Source organism: Henckelia pumila, chromosome 1, assembly GCF_033568475.1.
Source record: "Henckelia pumila isolate YLH828 chromosome 1, ASM3356847v2, whole genome shotgun sequence".
NCBI lineage: Eukaryota > Viridiplantae > Streptophyta > Magnoliopsida > Lamiales > Gesneriaceae > Henckelia > Henckelia pumila.
Window position 1 is genome coordinate 144,639,009 of NC_133120.1, and position 26,349 is coordinate 144,665,357.

The following is a 26,349-nucleotide window of genomic DNA, read 5'->3' on the forward strand; positions in this document are numbered from 1 at the left end:
CATCCAAACGCAACAGAGAAAAAACCCAATCAATCTTGATAGGTCGACACGGGTAACTATCTTCATGTCTGCGTTTACACTCCTCGTTCCATACTGCCCAAACCATCATTGTGAATAGCTCCACATCTTCTTTATTCATTGTTTCCATGATCGCCCAGCCACAAGATATAAAAGATTCCCGCTGTAACTTTTTCAAAATGAACCAAAAGTCTGATAGTTTCCATAGAAAAACAAAAGTACTAGCATAATTTTTTAATATAAAAATTAAACTATTTGTATTTAGTGATAGACGGTGTTTGACTGAACTTATAAGTTCTACAAAACAGCTTATAAGCTGTTTTGGAGCTTATAAGCTCTTAAATTTTGTTTGGTAAATTTTTTTTCAAACAGTTTATTTATAAGCTGTCAGAATAAGTTGTTTGACAACTTATAAGTTATTTTTAAAAAAATTTGAAAAAAATATTATGTTAACATTCTATCTTTTCAAAATATCCTTGAATATTTTCATAAATTCTCGTCATATCCTCCACCCATTAAATATTAAATATTATTTTAAAAAAATTTCCAAATCACATAAAATTTCCTAAATTAAAATATTAAAATAGTTTTATTTTTTAATATATATTTATACTAAAACTATTTTCGTATATATACATCGAAACATTATCTTTATAACATTATACCCTTTTTGATAATTTTGACCATAAAAAGACCATATAATACCAAACATATCAATATCTTTAAGTTGTTTAAAATAAGTTTACCCAAACACTTTAACAGCTTATTTTTAAAATAAGTTCTGGCAGCTTATAAGCTCATAAAACAGTTTTTAAGCTCTAGAAGCTTATAAGCTCTTTTTAATAAGTTTAGCCACAAGATATAAAAGATTTCCGCTGTAACTTTTTCAAAATGAACCAAAAGTCTGATAGTTTCCATAGAATAACAAAAATACTGGCATAATTTTTTAATATAAAAAATAAACTATTTGTATTTAGTTATAGTCCGAAGTTAATGAAACCAACTAGGTTCATCAAGAATTTTACCTACAGCGGCGATGCCTTTAGCATGCATCTAAAATGAGGCATTTATTCTCGCATATATTCATTTATAAACCCAATAAATAAAGATAAATGTTCACTTTAGATCCCTCACCCCAAAATCCCGAAGGTATCAAAACACCTATCTGATATCATTCCCAGGACCCCGAGCATCGGAAGAGCTAGACTGCTAGACGAGAAATGCCCCAACGCCCTCTCGTTTGTTTGATCATGTTTTCAGGCCGTTTTCGGAGGCAAAAGTAATGGGAACAAAGCTTACCTCAATCAAAACTCAATTATAATCTTCATCTATCACTCGATATTAGTTAGTAGCAACACATGGATCATCTTATTTGTAGCACCATTTTGGGGCCATATGTCCAAAAACTTGGCTCTAGAACGTTAGGATGTTCGAGTCTTGGAGAAGAAAGAGGAAGAGGATCACGCCAGTGATACAACGACCCGAATAACAAAGCTCATCACCGCCATCGGAGACAAGGTGCTTGGGAGTGAACCAGGAGAGAGAGGCTGGTGCATAGGTCAAACGGGGATGCACAACACGAGTGTGGTGAGGAAGCTAAACTCATATATTACTTGTATTGTCAATCAGATTGCGCGTAGATAGAAGAATCTGATAAATTTGAACTATAAATTCTTGGTACAAAACCTACTCAAACTATGTCGGCAATTTCCAAATTCATGTATTCCAAAGGTAACAAACTCAAGAACACAGTACAAAAAGTCATCACACAAGGATAACTGCTACCCTCTAAGGCAGAAGTTAAAACATGTACTACCGATTAATATACACCGACGGGGACAGGTTCTGAACTTTATACTATTCCTTTCTACAGTTATACTCCATAAGACAAAAGGGCTTTGAGAGCTAAAGCTTACAATAAGAGAAGGGAAAAATAATGACTAAAAAACAGAAACAGAAGAGAACCCAGATTATCTTTAATGGTCACTTCTTGCAATCTGACAAATGTAAGTTCCACCTTAAGGTGCTTCAAGGTGATAGGTACACAAGACTAGTTTACAAGTCTCTCGAAGGAAATATTCTTGTCGAAGATGTCTCTCCTACGGAGACGGATGCCAGGGACGATGCCCAAACCCGAGCATTCCTAGCTCCTTCATGGAAGTTCCTAGTTTTGCATACCTTTAACTTGCTCCAAATTCTCTTCACGTCAATCAAATGGAACACACGCCCTAAAAGTTGCCTCGATTCTCCGAAAATTCCCAAATTTAAGTGAGGAATGCATGCGACCCACAGTTCGGTGACACGAGATATAATCTCTGGAAAGAAATAAAGGATAGCCCTTGACAAGACAAATAGTACAGAAAGTACAAGATACAATTCCCTCCATATTATTTCCGTTAATGACACTCCATTCCAGGGCTTTAAAATTTTCTGATCACTCACTGGGCTGCATGAGTTATCTTCAAGCATATCCACTACTGGATCGAGTCCTTCAGAAAATAAAAATAAATTAGAAATTAGAAGAGACAAACAGTATTTTTTAATCCCAAAACTCGTAAGAAATATTTTATGACATAGAACTAACTGTACTCGTATTACTGAAAAAAAGATTGTACGAAAGAGTCAAAGGGACAAAACAAACACAAGGCCGTTGAGAAAAAAAAGAATGCAAGTCTTGACATCTTTGCAAGACTCATAGGTTCCACCCGTGCCCTTTTGACACACCAACAGATGAAGGCGCACCGTGCACGTAAATGAATCTTAAGCACACAAAAATGAACATTTCAAAAAATCAATAAAACCCAAGTACCCAACAATTATAGATAATTATATAACATGCTGAAGAAAAGCTACTGATGAAGACCTCGATAATGAATATAACTTAACATCAGCAGATCAATTAAATGCATCATAACTCATAATAGCCGTAAAAAATTTCAGGAGATGAGTATTTCAACTTAACAATTTCCAATGGTGCAGATAGACTAAGATTATTCATGCAATTTGTATTTCCGTAGAAGAGGGATTAGGGAAGTGTAAATGTGCAAGTGTAACTGTAACCATGCTGGATAGTTTTACCAGAACCTTGGGTCATAAGTATCACACATGACACAACAACTAGAAAATATGCTTTTACCAGGGGAGATACCTGTAGCTCTTTTGTAGAAATTGACAAGAGACGAGAGATCTTTTCGACCATGATACTTCCATCGCATGTTCTGATTCACTATAAGTAGCGAGGGTACACTGTGAACCCCATATCTAGAAAAAACACTGCACAAAATGCACAAGCAAGTTAAGCTTATGAAGGGTAGAGAATCAAATGTAGAGAACATGTTATAAACCTTCCACAGGTGTGCAAGTTTTAGTGGGCACTCAAGCAAGGCATGCACAAGTATGGTAAACGGTAAACATAAAAGACATTTCACTACTCAATGATGTCCACCCCTATTAAAAACTATTAGCCCTTCAACAAATTTGGGTCCCAAGAATATCTCAGAGGAGTTGAGCGCTATCGGTTCAAATTCCAAGTGAACAAAAAAGCACCAGATGTCACAAAGAAAGCGCCAGATGTAATGCATAGGAATTAACTAATAGTATCCTACGAGGTCACAACCTTTACTGTACATATCTGACAGCAGCAAAAAGAGAACTAAACCTAGGCCTTTTGCAAGTAGGCCAGGATGTCATGTTATTATCAGGATATAAGTACACAGATGCCATGATCTAATATGAACAATGCTCGTTCTATGATTGGTTCATGTCATAAGAAACCAGTAGTCTTTTTTTAAGGTGAGGGGGAGATGAAAGGACTAAGGAATCATCGTAAGGTAGAGTCACACACCTGGGAGCGGCTGAAGATTGTTCAACCATTAGGTGTTTAATCTGCGGATACATTGAACTGAGAGTAGAAAACTTTGACTGAAAGATGCTAGAGAAAGGACACCATGAAGCATAATACAGAACAGCAGTATATACATTCTTTTGAGTGGAGCTCATCACACTTTCAAGCAATTCTCCATCCACCTTCAATTGAAAATTAATGCATATGAAAGATAGGAACATAAAAATTAAGAATATCATTCAAAACTCTGCAAAACAGATATGCGGAAAAGCAAAATCTATCATGAGTTGAAACTCAACATTCACAATAACAAAACAATAGTGGTTGCAAGCATTCATCAGCATAACCCGGTATCATCACTAACAATGATCAGCAACAAAGATGTAAATCGAGAATGGACTATTAAAAATCACCATCAATATTGGCTATTCATTAAGTCATCTATATAACAAGACTAAAAAAGTGAACAGGCATCTAAAGGTGCAGATTTGGTAATCTATTTGGCCAGATAAAAACTGACGGAGTATGTATCAGTATCTGAATGCAATGTACAGCTAGGTTAGCCTTCATCATGTTAAACTGTCTGCATATTTCAGTCAGGGTATTTAATTTTTTATCTTCTTCCATCTGATTTGTACATTTTTCCAAGTTTAAGGCACTGAATCGATTGTCAACATCTAGCATGGATCAAAAGTTTATGAAGCTTTCATAAATTTGATTACTTCCCATTAAAACTTTAATTTTTCTGGACCCTCCATTCATCTAACAAGACAGGAGTAATAACGTTGGAGTTTTTACATTGAACATGAAGAAGTGATGCTAACACTGACTAGAGCTATCCCATTACGTTCAACATCCAAAAGCAAGCCACAATTTAAGTAAAAATGTAAAAAGTTATCAGATGAAGCAGGCAAATTTAATAAAGAACTAACAGCAATTCACAAAGATGGTCTTTCTGGTATTGAAGTGACATGAGAATTTGAATTTTGCAATACAAGAGAAGAATTATTGCAGTGTTTCAGCTGTCAGTGCATTAATTTTACAGTAAGAATTATGTAAAAGTGTGCCTAAAATGACAAAAGGGATCAAACCATTATTAAATCAAATGACTGACTTCACTCGAGAAAATACATTCCTACTGCAACTTTCCGACAGAAAATGGACCATCTGCTCGATGGGAAGCTAAATGATAATTGTAAGGATTATATGGCACAAAATGCTTTGTTATGAAATGCAGGATAGACCAAAACACCACTTTGGCTGGTTAGATTCACTACAATCATTTAATTGATCAAAAAAGGTATAATTTTTTTCTTTAAGATAACACCCTTTTGAGGGAGCTTAAATTTGAGTTTTTAATGGGGGGGAGGAATTAAAGGCTGAAGTTTTATGTAGAGGGCATGTATAAGTCTAGTCATATTTTAAGTTTGTGATTCTCAGCTCCTATAAAACATTTTTTTTACATGTTGTGAGATACAACGAATTATGTCTTGGTACCATCAGTTCCGATTTACTTGAATACTCAACTCAATTGCTTCTCTCTGCGGTAGAGAGCTTTTGCTTCGGTTGAAATCGTCACTTGTTTGGCTTGCAAACCTCTATTGCTCTCATTCAAACAGATTTGGGATTTTCGGTCAAGTTTTATAGCAAAACTGACGCAAAAAAGACCGGCTGAGAGTGCTTTTCATCCGTAGACAGAGATTAGTGTTGTTAATTAAGACCAAATGATAACAATTGTAGAAATTAGAATTTAAAAATCCAAACTTTATTCATTGTTTTTGCTCGCAAATACAATCTAACTGTGTTAAGAGCCTATGATCAACAATGATCATGATGGTGCAGTCACCTCTATCATTTGGAATTTCGGAAAGGTGAGCATAACATTTTACCATTGTTCAAATGTTGTATTCACTTATTGTGGTAAGTCTTTTATGGTGCCTTTTATGACAATAACTACATAATCAACATCGAATAATGCCATGTGCAATGAAAAGTTTGTTACTTTCTTCCAGCTTATACGAGAGAATAGTCGGATATGGAGTATGGCCACATTATTTATTTCTCGTATGATTAAATAATTTTGGTAGGATCTTGAATTTTGAGTCAAGGTTTGCAACCAGCGGTCAGTACTCAGTAGCGTGTGTTCATTTATTAATATTAATAATCGTTCAAATTTACATGTGGAGGAAAAAGATAACTTAACTATTTGAAATAAATAAGCCGTTGGAAAATTGGAATATGATAATTAAAAAAGAAAAAGAAAAAGAAAAATTTAATAACCTAACAGACATACATAAATTCTATTTCCTCTCTAGGTTGGGACACCATTCGCCACAGTCTTACTCTCAACAAGCAGGAATTGGCATAATGATATCCATAATAGTTACCCATTATTACAATTGTTGTTAATAAACACATTATTATTAAGCATAAATCAGCATATCTATGTATACTTGAGCATTGTATAATTGCCTATCTGGAGTAAAATTCATTTTAGCATCAAATCATCGACAAATCAGCGCATTGATGCATGAGTTAGAAATGAATTGATTGCCATTTATTAAATTGATTCCATTTTTTTTTTGTGGGACAACAGTTATTAATCAGTTTACGAAAATTTAAATTATGATAAAATTGGCGATCACGCAACAGACCAATACAGCTTGGTGTTTCAAACAAATATTGAACTGTTGCCTAGTTAATATTAATATGTACATACTTTAATACACCTTGGTTATCAACATAAAACCGCCGCCAAGTACTTCTCATGAAAGAAGCCATTTGGTAGTTGTCAGTTGAAAAATCATTCAAATTTCACATGACATCTTTTCTAGGCATTACAAAAAAGGAAGGAAAGCAAGTAAAAAAAGGACAACACGATCAAGAATCCTACACTTGGGTCAAAGTTTGTCGAAATATATTTCTGCCAAACAAAGAAATGGCCAAAACCTCATCATAATGAAACATTTAAGCTCGAGCAGCTGTTAGAGAAAAGAAACAAGCTTTAGCAGAATTACCCATCTAGGTATCCATCCCAGCTTAAAGAAGACAAATTATGGAGCATAGAAAACAGAATACCGAAAATACAAGCAATTCTTGGAAACAAAAAATAAAAATAAAACAAATCTGTAAGAAGCATAAAATGTATAATCAAATCATAAATCACATCTTGCGCAATTTAAAGTAGCATGATATAGCCAAAATTAGAACCAAATAATCACCTGGATCGCAGAGAAACACAAAGGGGTGGAAAACGGGCACTGGGAATTCAGATCGTGAAGAAAGGTTTTGAATTCACGAGGGTGACAAGTAGTCAGGGACGCCGACGACCCCGAAGCGGCCAATATACAGACGAATATACAGGCGAATTTTCTGATCGGAACCTCCATAGAGAAAATCAAGAATATCTCCTGATAATTTGGGAGCAAAAATCAGAAATCTGACCAAGAAAAAACAAGAAAAGGAACCTAGCGGGCTCAATCGATGCTCTCCCCTTTTCAGCTCAGAGAGGGATATGGAAGAAGAATGTTGGGATTTTACTATTCCTCTCTCTTATCTATATTATATATCATATCATATCATGGAGTTTCATCGACCAACCGCCCTCCACAGTGAATTTCTTTTTTCTTTTTCTTTTTTTTTTTTAATACATTGTGCGCATCGCACTATGGTTATTATCAAGAATCAAACCACAATAACCATATTCTTCTTCTTCTCTATTTCTCAAAATGTTATATGTAAAAGTTCTTTTTTTTTTCTTTTAAAAATTTTTTTGTACCATCTTTTAAAAATTTGTAAGAGTTTAGGGAAAATTGGTTTTTTTTGCCCATAAATATTCGTATCTATCTGATTTTTATCCTCTACGTTATAAAATTTTAATTTTAGTCATGTAACTTTCTTTATTTTTTGTGATTTTAATTATTTTTCATCGATATTGCTGATATGATACTATATACGTCAACATCAGATCAACACTGCATTGATGTCACAGCTCCATGTATAAAAAAAGAATTAAAATTGCTTGAAAAAAGACAAGAAAACTGAAATTTATTAATATAGAAGATTAAAATCACAAAGAAACAAACATGAGAACAAAAATAATAATTTTCTTTTAAAATAATAACTCAAAATTTCTTGCATCTAAACACAACAAGAAACAAAATGATATATTCCTAATTCATGAAAGCGTATACAAGGAAATCATGGTACCATTGGCAATCTTTGATTGGCCAAAAACTCCAAATAAATCTAGCATAACTCGAGAGAATTTAGGGAGCGTTTGTAAATATCTAAAAAAAAAAGTATTTATGGATTTTTTTTTAACAAAATTTTTATACATATGTAGTTTTGCATATGTAATCGACTTGTGTATATTCCAATACAAAGAATTGAATCAAACCCCAGTTGTTTGAACTAGACGTATTTGTTCTATCAATTGAGTATAATAACGATAATTTTCTTCAGCGTCGTCTTTTTTAAATTTGACTCTTTGTTCATCATCACGTAATTTGAACAAATAATAATCTGCACTTGTGATTTCACGAATGAACATATCATCAATTGTGATAAGCCGAGGCAAATTTCTTTTTCCCACGAGGGTATGGGTATCTTCCTCTGCTGGATCGCTACAAATTAATTCAATTTGTATATCATTAATCGGTTGATGCTACCACACCTAGCTAGAGCTAACTCGCACATTATATTTATACTTTCCTTACCATAAATTTAAATAATATATTTAAGAATTACTCGAAATCACAATTAAATCATCGATAGGAGAATTATTAATATATACTAGCAACCGATATACTCATGTACACGCTCTGCATGTATGTAAATAATTTAATATCTAGTTAAAATTATAATAAATATAAAATTTTAATATTTTACAAATAATATGTCGCTATTAAAGAAAAGTACAATGAAATTAATTGAAATGAATCTTCAAAGCATCTTTAATGGGCGAGGAAGCCCAGCGAGGAAGTGGGCTTCCTCTCCCCAATTGCTCCTCGCCCCTCAAGGGGCGAGGACATAGCACGAGGAAAACTCCTCGTGCGATGATGCAGGCGGGATCCGCGCGGTGACCTGCCTGCAATCTTGTTTTTTTTAAAAAAAATTATTTTTTTATTTTGTTTTTAAAACTTGAAATTGATCCAATGGTCAGATTAATCTGGTCCGTTGGAGATCCAACGGTCCAGATTAATCTGGCCCTTTAAATTATAAAAAATAATCTTACAAATTATAAAATTATTGATAAAAAAATTAATCTGATTTGGACAATAATTTATTTTGTTGTTGATAATTTGTTTTAATTATTTGTAATTTTTAAAATTTCTTAATTTCTTGTATTTATTAATTTTTTGTAATATTAAAATTTTAATTATGTGTAATTTTAATTTTTTTTAATTGTAAAAATTTATTTTGTGTTTAAATAATAATAGAACATGCTCTTAATTTTAGTAAGACATAGATAGTGAGTGATTTTTGATAGTAGGAGTGACAAATGCAAGTATGCAACTATATTTTTATCATTTTACCCAATAATTTATATAAAGTACAATGTATGTTTGAGGGTTAAAATTATAAATTTATATTGATTTCATCAAACACACCAAAGTAGTTTCTAAATGAGTTTCAACCTTTATATAATAATAATAATAATAATAATAATAATAATAATAATAATAATAATAATAATAAAGATATATTACAAAATAAGAATCCACAGACATTATCAAGAAACAAAATTAGGAGCAACATCAACCAAGAAATTATTATGACAACTAATTACTTCCGCAATCAACTTCTTGATAATATATTTGTATTTCCATCTGTTCCATTGATTATAATTAATTAAAGGACGCACTGCACGAGAAAACAACCGGAGAGATTTGTTGCGACGTCGATCAAATGAAACTTAATTACGAGCAAATAAAGACAGAATGGAAGAAATATTAATGCCTTTATACTGACGATGGATCGAATTTTAATTTGTGTGACATATATATGTTTAATTCTTGCTAAATGAAGCATATAGGAGAGTATCAGTGTCAAATAAATAATATTCGAAACTTCTGATGAAAAAAAGACAAAACCCAAAAACAATCCAAGTTAACTAGACTAAGACCAAACTTTTAAAAGTTATAGAACTAAAACAAAAAACAAGCCAACTTACATGACTAAAATTATAATTTTTCTCCTTATAAATTTAATCCCTTAAAAACCAAAATATTTGCACCAATCTTATAATATCTCAATTATATCCTCTTGTAATTTAAAGGGTGTTCGACGCTTATTAAAAACAGCTTATAAACTCTAGGAGTTTATAAGCTGTTTTAGGAGCTTATTATTTGTCAGTTCTTATTTTAAAAGTAAACTAAAGTGTTTGGATGAACTTATTTAAACAACTTAAAGATGTTGATGTGTTTTGTATTATAAGATCTTTTTATTGTCAGAATTTTTTAAAAAATGTATACTATTATGAAAGTAATGTAAATATTAATATACATACAAAAATAATTTTAAAATTTATCATAAATGTGAACATATATTAAAAAAATAAAATTATTTTTTATATTAATTTAGAAAAAAATTGATAAAAGGCAGTAGTCTACTAACATAATGCGGAAACAGAATACTAAGTTTTGCTGAAGCTTCAAATGTAAATAAAGCAATAACAACAGATTTGTCTCTGAAAGTTCAAAGGATAAACCTTCCCCTTATTCTGTTTTCAAAAGGTATTAATAGAAGATTTGATAAGTACACACACTTTGATACAAACCCACTTCAGTAGGGCTTATCTACTGCCTACTAAAACTTCTAGTACTCTCGAAAGCTTTAACAACTGAACACACTTTTGAAAGAAGATTCTTTTCTCAAAATATTACAAAGCATATACTCTGATAATAACTTTACAATGAATAAGAGACACAATTGATCTAAAGATTTGATGTATATATCGCTTTTGAGTATGCAAGAGTATTCTTTTCGAGTGTAGATATTTTTGTAATTGATTTAAGACTTGATCGCGGATTATCTCTGTGGTTCTTCTATCTAAACTCGAATGAGCCAATTGAGCTTTTTATAGCTTCCGATCCAACGTTAGACAACGACTCTATTAACTCCTTCATTTATTGTACCTGTAATCAAGAAATGTGTTTTTCTTAATACATCACATCTTTCACACTAAAAAAAGATATGTGCAATAAATGTGTCTTAATGCTAGTCCGCGACATTAAATAAAATGTACTATGAAGGCAGAACGACTAATAAATGAGGTGACTACTGAAAAGTAGTCTACTTAGTTTTCTCGATTTAAGCCTAATGGTTCCATCTTTGATTTAAGTCAGTTTTTCAGATTAATTCTACTGGCTTCTGATTTTGCTAGATCTGATTTACGCGGGCTTTCTATTACTACTGATTTGTTGTCTAGTGAATATGTCTACAGCTACTGATTGTCATCACCAAAACTAAATTACTTAATAGAAAACATGGAGAGAATTTAATAAAATATATAAAGATAATATGGAGAAGTAAAATTTCAAAAAAAAAAAGATCTTTTCAAAAAAATAAGGATGATCCTACCTTTTAAAAATAACTTATAATTAACTGTCAAACAATTTATTTTTACGGCGTAAAAGGTGTTTTGAAAAAAAAGTTTTCAAACAAAATTAAAAAGCTTATAAGCCCTGAAACAGTTTATAAATTTTTTTTGTAAATCTTATAAGCTTTATCAAACAAACAATTTATAAGCTATTTTTAAGAGCTTATAAACTTTACCAAAAAGATTAAATTTTTTTATACCAAATACTATCTTAATAAAGACTAAAATCCTTAAATTTTCTTCATTAATTTCTTTCTCAAAATGTCCGACTCTCATGTGTGAGATAAGAATTTTAAATTTTAAACAATGACAACTATTTTTATTTTTAACATTCATATAATTTTTATTTTATTTTATTTTTTCTGCTTGTAAATTTTTTAATGCTACAAACTATTTGAAAAAATATTTCATGTATCAGAATAAGGGGCACTACTCCTATTAAATACCGAGATTGCTAAAATTCTTTATGAAAAAATAATGATCTATTAGCTCCCTGTGTCTTTTTTAAATCTTGAGCTCACACCTCCCCATATTTTCAAATTTTGAGCATACAACACCTTGTCCGTACATGTTTACAAGCGTATTTGTGCACAAAATTTGAAAACATAAGGGAGGCCACCTAGGCAGCTGCCTAGGGCCTCCCCAGGGTGAGGCCTCAAATTTTTAAAAAAACTATATATGTATAATTTTTTTTTCTATTTAAAATTTTTTTATAGGTCACGTGCCTTTAAATTTTTGTAGAAAATATAAAAAGTTGCTAATTTTTGTGATTTTGGTCATTTCTTTTATTTTCTAACAAAAAAAAACCCCCTCTATTTTTAGGATGCAAAGCTCTTTTTTTTGTTAAATTTCTTTCAAGTGAGTAAGATTATTCAAAGTGGGTCAATTATTGTGTCGTTTTTATTTAATTTGATTTTTCTTATATGTTTGTATGTCACGGTTGGTGTTTTTATTTGATTTTTAATTATCTGATTTTTGGACCTTGGTCTTCGAGATTTTAATTTTTTTTTTCTATATTTTAGTATTTAAATTATAATTTTTATTTATTTTGTTAGATTTTTTTGTAACAAAAATCAATTACTTATGCTTAATTAGTTTCAATACAATTGTTTTGTCATTATTTTTAGTATCAAAAATTTGAAATTTTTATTATTATATGAAATTATTGTATTGATTCTTTCTTGAGAAATTTGGCAGTAAATAAAATCAATGTTTAATATTTTATTACAATCTAAAATACGTTTTATATTGTGTTTATATTAAATCTTATATCAACAATCAATATTTTTTATTATTTAAATTATTTTTTGAATTTGTTCTGTTAGATTTTTATTGTGAATTCTGACAAAAAAAAAGAAAATTTGAATCTACAAGTTCAAAGAGAAAAAAAAAAGAATTGCAATAATAAGATTTATTAAATTATAAATTGGTGATCATTATGTTCATTTTATTATCAGTTTTTATGTAATATTTATATATTTAATAAAAATTAATTTTAAATAGAACTTAAATTAGCCTAGGACCTCTAATTTTCTGGAGACGGCCCTGCTATCTGGCTACAACTCATATTATTATTATTATTATTATTATTATTATTATTATTATTATTATTATTATTATTATTATTATTATTATTATTATTATTATTATTATTATTATTATTATTATTATTATTATTATTATTATTATTATTATTATTATACTTTCTATACTATATATCTATACTATTATATAAAAGATGGACCTACTATACTAACTAACTTTGAGAACACCAAAATTCTTTATTTCGTAACAAATGAAAATTTAAAATTTTTAATTATTATTTATATTTGATAAGACAATCAATAGTCGCATAACGAAATTCAAAGTCTTGTGATATTTTTAAGAAATAATCTATGAATTAGTTATTTCTTTTGTGAATTTGACTAGTTTTGTTAATTAATTAATAATAAATTATACAATTAAAGATACATATTAATTTACAAATGGATTTAAAAAATTTTAAAGTATATAATTTAGAGCTATAATAGATATAGGCTTAATTTTTTTTTCTAGATAGAATCAATAATAAATTGCAATAAGATATTTTTTGGGTAGCAAAAAAGAGAAAGCTAACAAAGAAAAATAGAAATAACTTAGAGGTCAAACTTGAAATATTGATAAATATTTTAGAGACAAAATAATAAATAATGTGGAAAAAGTTCGTAATTTAACTATTGAAACGAGAAAATCAACACAATAATAATGTTAAAATTTGATTAATTATCTATAAATGACATTGATAATAGAAAGTTATTCAAACTCCTATTATGAACAAATTGAATGAAAAATATATAATTTTAATATTTTCGAAAATTTTTAACATGAAAATATGAATTAAAAGAGTTAGTTTGCCTCTAAATGTTCATGGTCACATAATTGAGATAAAAAATAGAGATAAAAAATGATAAAAAAATTAGGACATTCTTAATTGATCAAAATGATTCAAAGAGAGATGATGTTGTTATCTTTTGAAAAAATTTGTATTAATTGAAAAAAATTGACATTATTTTGAGGGGCACGATTTCTTGAATTCGACTCAGACCTCCAAAATATCAAGTACGACACTAATTGTGCCCAGGAGGGACCGGGTGGAAAATGGGCCCAGTGAAAAAGGTGTATGGCCAAGCAGGGAAGCCTTGACATCCCGGACACTTGCAACATATTAGGTTCTTCCTTGGCCCGACAAGACAGGAAGACTAGGTCAATCCATTATGGATCCTGTCCACCGAAAATCAAGGGATACATTCTCTCTCATGTTTACAAGTCTTGGTCAAACCATGACACAACCCACGTCCCTACATCGTAGCCAATACCCGAGTATCTCGGGATAGTCATCAACTTGGTTATTGCAGTAAACCGATTGCGTTTTTAAGTAATTATAATAGCTAAGAATGATTAAATGGCCAAAATATGATTAAAGGATCCTAATTTGGATTTATTAAGTAGAAAATCGGATTCAGGACGTTTGAAAATGGTCCGGAGGGTTCCAAGGGTTCGATTGGTTCGGAAGGTCCGAACTTGAGAGCTAGGAATTTTGGAAGCTTCGAAATGATCGGATGGATCATTGAGTACGGATGAAGAGGGTGAGTTCGGAAGCTCCGAACTCACGATCGGAAGTTCCAAACTCCCTCAATCAGACAAAGTATGGGTTTTGATTGAGTGATTTGACGAGTGACAGAACGAAAGCTCCGAACCTAGAGATTGGAAGGTCCGAACTCTGTCGACGTAAGTGCATTATCCAATCACAGGACACATGTTCGGTGAAAAAAGATCGGAAGCACCAAAGATGCGATCGAAAGCTCCGAAGTGCGATCGAAACATCTGAACTAGCGATCAAAAGATCCGAAAGTGTTCTATAAATAGGGGTGAGATTTCTCATAGTTAGTGTGTGTTTTAGGAGCGAGTTTCGAGCCAGTGATTAATTCGTAGTATTTTAGTCGTCTTTTCCATGTTTGGGAGATAGCGAGGTGCTATAAGGCTTGTAGCTTGGCTGTTCTTGGGTTAGAGCCTTCGACATCAACGGGCTAACGATAGACGCATGTATAAGTTTGGACTCTTATTAGCTACTGGGAGTATCTATTAGTCTAGTTAATGATTTTAGATAAGTATTGGTGATATGATTTAATCTTGTCTTGCAGGCTTGGACTGTAAACATTGTTCACCTAGATCAGTAGTTGAAGTAAGTACTGACTGAGATAGTCAGCTTAGTATGCATGTTTATGTGTTGCATTGTACAGTGTTGAATTATTATATGTCATGAGATGCATGATATTACTGTTCATGATTTGTATGCATCATTAACATACCATGTTGAGCCAGTGTATTCTTTCGACATAACATGTTGTTTAGGGTCGCTCATCCCTAGGGTTTCTTCTTTGTATGATCGGGTACCGTGTGACACCCACTATATCAATGGAGCAGCGTGTGCGGTTTTACCCAGGACGGTGATGGTCCAAGATCGGGGTTCAGTATTTGTGGCACCCACTCTATCTTTGGAACAACATGCGCATACTGGTGGCGTCTACGTTCTGAGCATATTTTTCCAGATTTGATCCCAATTTTCCAGATCCTTCATGTTTCATGTTGCATGCATAATATAGGCCTGTTTACTCATATTTTTATACTGTGCGTTAGCACTCACGTTCCTGCTTTTATCTCGAACACTCCATTTGGTGGGGGTGGTAGCTAGTTTACAGGTGGACCATGAGCGAGATCAGTGGCCGATCTGTGAACAGGGCTTGATAGCAGGGGTCACCAGTGTAGTGATCCTGCATGATATCACCTACTAACTGGCAACTAATAGCATGCATTAAACTTAATACAGCAAAATAACTTAACAGAGTAAGACATGCGGAAACAAAACCATAATTTAGTAACATAATCCAGACTTAAATCTGTAGTGATACAACCAAATCGAAATCTTAAACAGTAAACATTATACAGCTATATCGAATCCTGCTGTATAATAAAGTCCTCAAGGCTCCTGCTCCCTAGTCCTGCCTTGAACTACCAGCTCCGTCCATCCTGCGACCTGCCCCATGGAATAGGGTGTCCAAGATAACCACTAGGACGTGAGCGCTACGCCCAGTACATAAACATGAGTAAGCATATGTATATAATGCATGTAACATGATGACTGGTAAAAGATCATCTGAAAAGTCATGCTCAGAACCGGCGCCATATGAGTGCTGCCACCGCACGGATCAACCTCTGGGTGCAACCACACTCGTCTAGTACACCAGAGTAGACAGACATAAATGCCCCCGCCGTCGCAGTACTCTCAGTGACAGACTATCGAGTATAGAGCTGAGCGGCTCTATAATCAGGTATAACAAGGACTAGGCTCAACGTGTATATGCACATGACATATGAGTATAGAAAACGGTAAATCATACATCATGCCATATAATAATGCCAAATAAATGCAACATATAAACATGTATACTCGCTGGCAATCTCAGTCAATGTGTACGTACCTCTAGGCTAGTTCAAGTATAATAGGATCTTAGGTTCCAAGCCTATATTCAAAAGTTCACCGTATCACTACATAAATTCTATAAGCCTTAACTAAGATAATAAGTACTCCCAAAACTTAAATAGATTCCCGAACCATACCTTCGTCCGTAGTTAGCCCTTTGGAGTCGCTAGTCCCAGATGACTATAACCACCCCTTGGTTATTTCAGAACCTCTATTATAACCGATAGGGCCCTCAAGTGTATATCTCACACTATATAACTGAAGAAGGAAACTCGGGAATTCGTAATTGAAAATGAACTCTGAACGGCCTTATTTATAGCCAAATTTCTCGGCCAGAATCGGAACTTCCGATTTCGGAATCGGAGCTTCCGATCCAGCTCATTGCGTGCATGTCTGCCATGCCAGGATCGGAAATTCCGATCTACGATCGGAGCTTCCGATCTGCTCTATGACCGACACTTGTCAAAACTCGCGACTGAGTCATCGATCATTTCTGACAGCTGGGGATCGGAACTTCCGTTCCAGGATCGGAGCTTCCGTTCCGATCGGAGCTTACTATCCGGGATCGGAGCTTACTATCCGGCCCAAAATTAAAAAGCCCAAATTTTACTTCTGAAGTCCAATAACACTCCGAAATTGGTTAAATACCAACCCTTAATCATGTTTAACATATTATTATCTTAAAATGGTATCTGGGTTACTACATTCTCCCCACCTTTAGATATTTCGTCCGCGAAATAACATCTAAAGACAATAAAGATAACAATATGAAACATCAAACCATGTCTTATTACAACAACGGTAATTACATCTTACATGGTAATCAAAAATACAAAGCAAATAACTCAGGATATTCTGTTCGCATACGACTCTCAGTTTCCCAAGTTGCTTCTTCAACGCCTCGGCGCTGCCACTGTACCATCACAAGTGGTATAGTCTTGTTCCGAAGAACTTTCTCCTTCCTGTCTAGGATACAGATTGGTCGTTCAACAAAAGACAGATCCGGTTTTAGCTGAATATCAGTAGACTGAATCACATGAGATTCATCAGCTATGTACTGTCAAAGCAACGACACATGAAAAACATTGTGTATACTGGAAAGAGATGGCGGTAAAGCCAAACGATAAGCAACATCTCCGATCTTCTCCAGTATCTGGAAAGGCCCAATGTAACGAGGAGACAACTTGCCTTTCACACCGAATCTCATCACCTTCCTGAAAGGTGATACTCGCAGAAAAACATATTCACCAGGCTCAAACTGAAGTGGCCTGCGGCGAATATTCGCATAACTGGCTTGTCTATCTTGAGCAACTTTGATCCTATGCTTGATCAAATCTACCTTGTCTACAATCTGCTGCACCAATTCAGGACCCTCGACTTGCCATTCCCCGACTTCATCCCAGAATAACGGAGTACGACACCGTCGACCATACAATGCCTCGAAAGGTGCCATATCAATACTACGATGATAATTGTTATTGTAGGCAAATTCAATCAAAGGTAACTGATCCTGCCAAGATAAGCCAAAATCCATGACAGAAGAACGTAGCATATCCTCCAGCGTACGAATAGTGCGCTCTGACTGCCCGTCAGTCTCCGGATGATACGCAGTGCTCAAACTCAGAGTGGTACCCAACGCTTGCTGAAAACTACCCCAAAAACGTGAAGTAAATCGCGGATCTCTATCACTGACAATACTCACTGGAATCCCATGTAATCGCACAATCTCCTGGATATATAAGCGTGCCATGCGATCATAAGAATACTCCTGGTTATAAGGAATGAAATGCGCTGATTTTGTCAAACGGTCAACGACAACCCAGATAGCATCACACTGACGTGAAGTCATAGGCAAGTGGGTAACAAAATCCATAGTCACGTGCTCCCACTTCCATTCGGAAATCTCAAGATTCTGCAGTAATCCACCTGGTCGTCGATGTTCAGCCTTGACCTGTTGACAAACCAAACATCTCGAAACAAATTGATACACACTTCGCTTCATCCCCTTCCACCAGAATCTAGTTCGCAAGTCCTTATACATTTTCATACTTCCAGGATGAACTGATAATCGACTCCTGTGAGCTTGAGATAGAATATCATTCCTGAGCTCCGCAACATTAGGTACAACCACTCTATTGGATAGGCACAATAAACCATCTGCCTGAAAATGGAATCCAGATGTATTAACTCCATTGGCTAGACGTGCCAATCTCTAAGTCTTAACATCAGATATCTGAGCATCTCTGATCCGAGAATACAATGCTGGCTCAGATAGAATAGTATACAAAGGAATCCCATTCCTCCCTTTCTTGTGCTTGAGCGTAAAACTCAATGAACAGCACTCTTGAACCATATGAGATATTTCATTAGTCTGAAGTGCAGACAGTCTCACCTGCCGAATCAAGGCATCAGCAGTAAGATTAGCAGAACCTGGATGATATTTGATTTCACAATCATAATCCTTCAGGAGATCCATCCAGCGTCTCTGTCGCATATTCAACTCTGCCTGAGTGAATAAATACTTCAAACTCTTGTGATCCGTAAATATCTCAAATTTCTCGCCATAAAGATAATGTCTCCAAATCTTGAGCGCAAATACAATGGCGGCTAACTCGAGATCATGCACTGGATACTTACTCTCATGTGACTTCAACTGTCGAGAAGCATAGGCAATAACATGTCCATGCTGTGTCAAAACACATCCTAACCCCTGACCAGAGGCATCAGTATAGACAACATAACCTCCTGATCCAGAAGGTAGAGCTAACATAGGTGCAGTAGTAAGACGTCTACGCAGCTCGTGAAATGACTCCTCACAATCCGAGGACCAAATGAAGGCAACATCTTTCCGTGTAAGCTGAGTCAAAGGCCTTGCCAACTGTGCAAAATTCTCGATGAACCGACGGTAATATCCAGCTAGACCCAAGAAACTACGAATCTCAGCAACCGTCGTCGGTCGAGACCAGTTCAGCACTGCCTCTATATTACTAGGATCAACAGATATCCCTTCATTAGAAATCACATGACCGAGAAATACTACCCGATCAAGCCAGAATTCACACTTGCTCAATTTCGCATATAGCTGCTTATCTCGTAACGTCTGTAGAACAATCCTCAAATGTTGTGCATGCTCATCCTTGTCATGAGAATAGACAAGAATATCATCTATGAAGACGATGACAAATCTATCCAGATAATCTCGAAATACCTGATTCATCAGTTCATAAAGACTGCCGGTGCATTCGTCAAACCGAATGGCATCACCAGAAACTCATAATGCCCGTATCTGGTCCTGAAAGCAGTCGTAGATATATCTGAGTCTCGTACCCACATCTGATGGTATCCAGATCTCAGATCTATCTTCGAATAAACAGAAGTACCCTGTAGTTGATCGAACAGATCATCAATCCGCGGCAAAGGATACTTATTCTTGATGGTGACACGATTCAACTGCCTGTAATCAATACATAATCGCATCGATCCATCCTTCTTCTTGACAAACAAAACAGGTGCTCCCCATGGAGAAACACTCGGACGAATATATCCCTTATCAAGAAGATCTTGCAACTGCTGTTTCAATTCCCTCATCTCTGACGGTGCCAGACGATAAGGTGCTCGGGATATAGGCGTAGTTCCTGGTACTAGATCAATACCAAATTCAACCTCTCGAACCGGAGGAAAACCAGGAATCTCATCAGGGAATACGTCAGGAAACTCGCTGACAATCGGTAGTTCATCAATACCCTGACTACTCGCAGACATATCAACTGCATAGATGAGGTAGCCCTCCCCACCTGACTCCAAGACATGACATGCTTTCAGAGCCGAAACAAGTGGCATCGGAGGTCGCGCACCCTCACCATAAAAGCACCAGCTATCACCCTCAACGGGATGAAACTGTACCAGACGCTGATAACAATCCACAGTAGCGTGATACAAAGTCAGCATATCTATTCCCAAGATACAGTCAAAATCTGCCATCGCTAATATCATCAAATTAGCTATTAACACATTACCCTCAAACTCCAGAAAGCAACCCATCACTAGACGCTTAGTTACTATCTCTTGCTCCAACGGAGTAGATACAACTAAATCCATATCTAATGATACATAAGGTAATCTATGTCTCTTAACGAAGCGACTAGAAATAAAGGAATGCGATGCTCCAGTATCAATTAATACAAGTGCAGGAATACCACATAACAAGAAGTTACCTGCCAACATGCGATCGCTTCCCTCAGTAGCCTGCTCCTGAGACAGAGCAAACACCTGCCCTTGAGTCTGGGGACGATAACCAGAAGAACTCTGTGGTGCTGGCTGCTGACGTGGAACAATAGAAGCCTGAGATCCAACCTGTGATCCCGATCCACTAGCAGAACCCATGCGCTGAGGACAATCTCTCCGCAGATGTCCCTGCTGACCACAAATATAACAAGCCCCAGTAGCTCTCCGACATGAAGCTGCAGGATGCTTCCCACCACAGTGGCTACAAAACTCCTCCTTCTTCTTCTTCTTCCCAAAGCGGAAAGTACCTCGTGAACCACGAGAACCAGACGAAGTAGTAGGAGTAGAAGAAGACGTAGGTACAGATGACACAACAGATTGAGCTCGAGGCTCAACAAATCCACTAGGCTGTGCTGGCATCATCAACTGTCCACGCCTGTTGCTGGTCTCCACAAGACGGCAACGGTTCACCAAAGTCTCATAAGACACTGGGTCATCACAGACGACAACCTGTGCGTAGATATCTTGGTTCAGGCCTTGCAGAAAGATATTATACTTCGACGCATCACTCGCATTGATATGAGGACTGAAAGGTAGCAGATCAAGAAATCGCTGCTGATACTGATCAATAGTCATTGATCCTTGCCTCAAAGTAAGAAACTCCATAGATCGTGCTTGGCAAACAGCCGGAGGAAAATATAATTTCTGAAACTCCCGACAGAAATCCCCCCAAGTCACCTGTCCTCTCTCAGTACGTGCCTGAGCAACCTTGGCATCCCACCAAAAACGTGCTCTATCCTCTAGAACGAATTCTAGAACTTCCAGTTTCTGCTCCTCAGTACACTCAAAAGCTCGGAACGTGCTCTCAAGTTTAGACATCCAGCTTCTAGCTTGTTCAGGATTCTCGCCTCCCACTAAGGGTTTCGGTCCTACCTGCATGAACTTATTAATAGTATAGCGACGTCGACCCTCATGAGGACGATGTTGATCATCCTGATGATGATGGCGACGATGATGATGACCACCTCCCTGGCCAACACTACCGTGACTCTCGTCAGCCATATCCTGAAAAGAATTGCACATTAAAATCCCAAATGCGCAAGAATTATTCTAACTAATTCTAAATCCCAAGTACTAATCCCAAAATCTAAGCATGCTCTGATACCAAAAATGTAGTGACCCTGCATGGTATCACCTACTAACTGGCAACTAATAGCATGCATTAAACTTAATACATCAAAATAACTTAACATAGTAAGACATGCGGAAACAAAACCATAATTTAGTAACATAATCCAGACTTAAATCTGTAGTGATACAACCAAATCGAAATCTTAAACAGTAAACATTATACAGCTATATCGAATCCTGCTGTATAATAAAGTCCTCAAGGCTCCTGCTCCCTAGTCCTGCCTTGAACTACCAGCTCCGTCCATCCTGCGACCTGCCCCATGGAATAGGGTGTCCAAGATAACAACTAGGACGTGAGCGCTACGCCCAGTACATAAACATGAGTAAGCATATGTATATAATGCATGTAACATGATGACTGGTAAAAGATCATCTGAAAAGTCATGCTCAGAACCGGCGCCATATGAGTGCTGCCACCGCACGGATCAACCTCTGGGTGCAACCACACTCGTCTAGTACACCAGAGTAGACAGACATAAATGCCCCCGCCGTCGCGGTACTCTCAGTGACAGACTATCGAGTATAGAGCTGAGCGGCTCTATAATCAGGTATAACAAGGACTAGGCTCAACGTGTATATGCACATGACATATGAGTATAGAAAACGGTAAATCATACATCATGCCATATAATAATGCCAAATAAATGCAACATATAAACATGTATACTCGCTGGCAATCTCAGTCAATGTGTACGTACCTCTAGGCTAGTTCAAGTATAATAGGATCTTAGGTTCCAAGCCTATATTCAAAAGTTCACCGTATCACTACATAAATTCTATAAGCCTTAACTAAGCTAATAAGTACTCCCAAAACTTAAATAGATTCCCGAACCATACCTTCGTCCGTAGTTAGCCCTTTGGAGTCGCTAGTCCCGGATGACTATAACCACCCCTTGGTTATTCCAGAACCTCTATTATAACCGATAGGGCCCTCAAGTGTATATCTCACACTATATAACTGAAGAAGGAAACTCGGGAATTCGTAATTGAAAATGAACTCTGAACGGCCCTATTTATAGCCAAATTTCTCGGCCAGGATCGGAACTTCCGATTTCGGAATCGGAGCTTCCGATCCAGCTCATTGCGTGCATGTCTGCCACGCCAGGATCGGAACTTCCGATCTACGATCGGAGCTTCCGATCTGCTCTATGACCGACACTTGTCAAAACTCGCGACTGAGTCATCGATCATTTCTGACAGCTGGGGATCGAAACTTTCGTTCCAGGATCGGAGCTTCCGTTCCGATCGGAGCTTACTATCCGGGATCGGAGCTTACTATCCGGCCCAAAATTAAAAAGCCCAAATTTTACTTCTGAAGTCCAATAACACTCCGAAATTGGTTAAATACCAACCCTTAATCATGTTTAACATATTATTATCTTAAAATGATATCTGGGTTACTACAACCAGAGGTTTCTAGATTAAGCTTTGTTCGATATTTATTTGATTCGATTGGGTTGTTTAATCGGTTTTCTTGGGGTTTCTAGTTGTTTTTCGGTTCTGTTCTACCAGGTTCTTAGATTGTTTAAGTTTCCACGATATCTCTGATTATTTTTTATGTTTAAGATTTAATTGCATGCCTAAATCTTTGTTTAGTAGGTGATTTCGGAACGGGTAACTACAGTTGCCCTATAAATACCCACAACAAAGGTAAAATCAGGGAGTTAAATTCATCCTAAAAAACGCTCTACATTTATTATTCTAAAATATTTTTTACTTTCTTGCGTGAGCACGTTGCTGACTTGATCGTCAGAGTGGTCACGCCGAAAATCCTTTCGGCACCTCACTAACCTTTCTTGTTCACGTGTGTGTAGAGACCTCTCGACTAGAACTCATTCTACCAGGTCAAGAGTTCAGATAGGAAATAAATTCACTATACCCGAGAGGCTGCCCACCTTAGCCTACCCAATTTTCCGGAGTAACAGAAAAAAACAACAAAAATAATAATAATTTTCTAGGTTCCTTAGTTTTGGTGATAAAAAACAATAATTCATTGTAGTAGATCCAGCTGCCATGCTTTCTAATACATGTACTCGACCGCTCATTTTAAGACTTTCAAATACTCTCCCGGTGTCAAACAATGAGGAATACTCACCCAACGTCAAGAAGCATAACATTCGCCTGGTACCTATCAACTGGCCTTGATCTACTTGACCGGCCCCCTCTGACAGATAGCTCACTCGACTGTTTGTACTATTGAAGATAATTTGTAACGGTCGTAAGATGTCATCTGATTCAATCTTTACAATTTTCACGTTGTTCATCACATTCTATCCGAAAATTGGTTGTCAAAACATGCACAACTAACAAAGTATCAGAAGATCAGAATATTTTCCAGAAATGTCCACTGCTACATTTTACACACAGGAGCTGTATGAGATCGTTGCCCTTCTATACCTGTATCATATAGTCCGAGATCCCTATTAGTACTAGGGAGTATCTATTAGCTTAGTTAAGTTTTATAGACCAGTATTAGTGATATGGTATTATCATGACTTGTAGGCTTAGAACCTGGACCGGTGCTACTAGGATTGCCTTAATAAGGTACGTAAGTACTGACTGAGATACCCACCGAGTATGCATGCTTATATGTTGCATATTATGTGTCATGATACATGTTTTACTGCTTTGATATATTATGTTGCATATGCATATTCATGTTGAGTCGAGTCTCTTTCGAGATAGCCTTAGTAGTAGGGTCGCTCAGCCCTGCATTCCTTGATATATTGTCTAACATCGGGAGACTCCGTAATGACAGGGACTGACGCTAAGGTGGTTTATACGAGTGTGTGGAGTTACCCAGCAGATTTGACCCCAGATGGTTCTACATACTCAGTGGCGCCCAGATTGAGCAGATATTGAGATAACTAGTACCCAGTCATTTGCATGCATCATAGTAGGTTTGTATACTCGTACTGTACGTTTTGAGCGTAGTTCTCTCACGTATATGTTGTTATGTTTCTTGGACATCTCCATTCGACGTGACAAGTTTGCAAGTGGACCAGGACCGAGACCAGTATTTAGTCGGTGACCAGGTCTTGGTAGTAGGGGTTGTCGATGGATTCTAGATTGAGCTTCTGTTTGGTATACTTTTATTCCAGTTGTTTTTCCGCTTAGTTGTAAGTAACTCTGATAAAGATATCTGATTTTTCTATATATCTGAATTTTCTATTTCATGGTTAAGACTCTGGTTAGTAAGTGATACAGGTAGGTTCACTCCATAGATAATCTTTCTACTCAAGTTCAGATTCTACAAGGGATGATCACTGACAATTTTCATGTCATGACCAATCAGATCAAGTCATTGTCTTCTCTTACACTGAAAATTTTGATTAATCAATCCAGTTCTTCTCAACCTACTCAACCCCGAGGAGGCCTTCAGGGCCAATCTAGCAGACAAAATCCTACAAGTCGAGGACCCGAAACTTATCGACATCCATCTAGTCTCTGATAGGAGTTCATCACAATTTATTTCATATATACTTTTCTATTGGATCTTTTATATTTTCTCTTTTTGAAGATATTAATGAAATATTTTCAAGACAAATGGTCTATGACCACTTAATTCGATATCAACTAGCAATTGATCTAGGTCAAGTAATAGTAAGTGAACAATGAGTCCAAGTATCGATCCCATAGGGATTATAGTCAATTCTCAAGAATTAATTATTTAGCTTAATCTAGACAAATAATAAAAAGGTTGCGATGAATTGAATACAAATTCAATTACTAAAAAGAAATAAGAAATAAAATAGTTGAAAGATAAATTTAATTAAAACGAGACAACCAATACACACGAAGATATCAAACAAATTATGCAAACAAGTGGCAAATCTAGGATCCAGATTCAATCTTAAATCACGGTGAATTATCCTAATTTATTTAACATTATATTTCTAGAACAGTTAAACCTATTCAAATATTTACGGATTAATTTTCATAAATCTAAAAAAATTCAAATGCATTGGTAATTATGAGAATTCAATTTTTACCTAAAATCGCATACTGAAACCGAAGACTATTTCTAGTCGGTTTAACCATATGTCAATTATTGAAGGGATCGAAATCAACTCCTAATCTGTCGAATCAGAATCAATTAACAAGCAAGTAAATAATTTATCATATTATTTACAAGAACAAAACGTAAATTCAACAATCAATAATATTAATAAAAATCTAAAAATCCCAAATCAAAATTCACATGTTCGACATAAAATTGTTCGACCCAATCTCGCCGTCTTGGTTGAAGAAATACTAATAAAATAACGAAAATAATATTCAACAAAAGTTTAATAATCTAAAGAAGAAAGGAAGAAAAAATCTGAAGAAGATGGAGCAGATCTCTGCTTTTTCAAGCCCTCGCCTTGCCGCCTCCATCCGTCTGCGTGAATCCCTTCTCTAGATCTGATAATTTATATTTATATGTCCTTGAATGCCCACGAAATAAAG

The 26,349-nt window shown here is 35.5% G+C and overlaps 1 protein-coding gene across 1 annotated transcript; it reads right to left on the bottom strand.

The window, feature by feature from the left end:
- Positions 1–1,718: 1,718 nt before the first annotated feature.
- Positions 1,719–7,420, bottom strand: LOC140885578 (5'-adenylylsulfate reductase-like 5). The gene is made up of 4 exons (XM_073292540.1): positions 7,084–7,420; positions 3,863–4,044; positions 3,167–3,291; positions 1,719–2,507 (listed from the first exon to the last, which is right to left on the bottom strand). The coding sequence occupies exons 1-4, from the start codon at positions 7,249–7,251 to the stop codon at positions 2,074–2,076; spliced, it is 909 nt and encodes a 302-aa protein (XP_073148641.1). The 5' UTR covers positions 7,252–7,420; the 3' UTR covers positions 1,719–2,073.
- Positions 7,421–26,349: the final 18,929 nt, after the last annotated feature.

Bases quoted from the DNA above. Each gene is read 5' to 3' on its own strand.
- LOC140885578 (XM_073292540.1), bottom strand. From the start codon at position 7,251: ATGGAGGTTCCGATCAGAAAATTCGCCTGTATATTCGTCTGTATATTG. The intron at 4,045-7,083 runs GTGATTATTTGG...TTTCAATTGAAG, and splicing joins TGTGTTTCTCTGCGATCCAG to GTGGATGGAGAATTGCTTGA. The intron at 3,292-3,862 runs GTGTGTGACTCT...CATTTTGTGCAG, and splicing joins CAATCTTCAGCCGCTCCCAG to TGTTTTTTCTAGATATGGGG.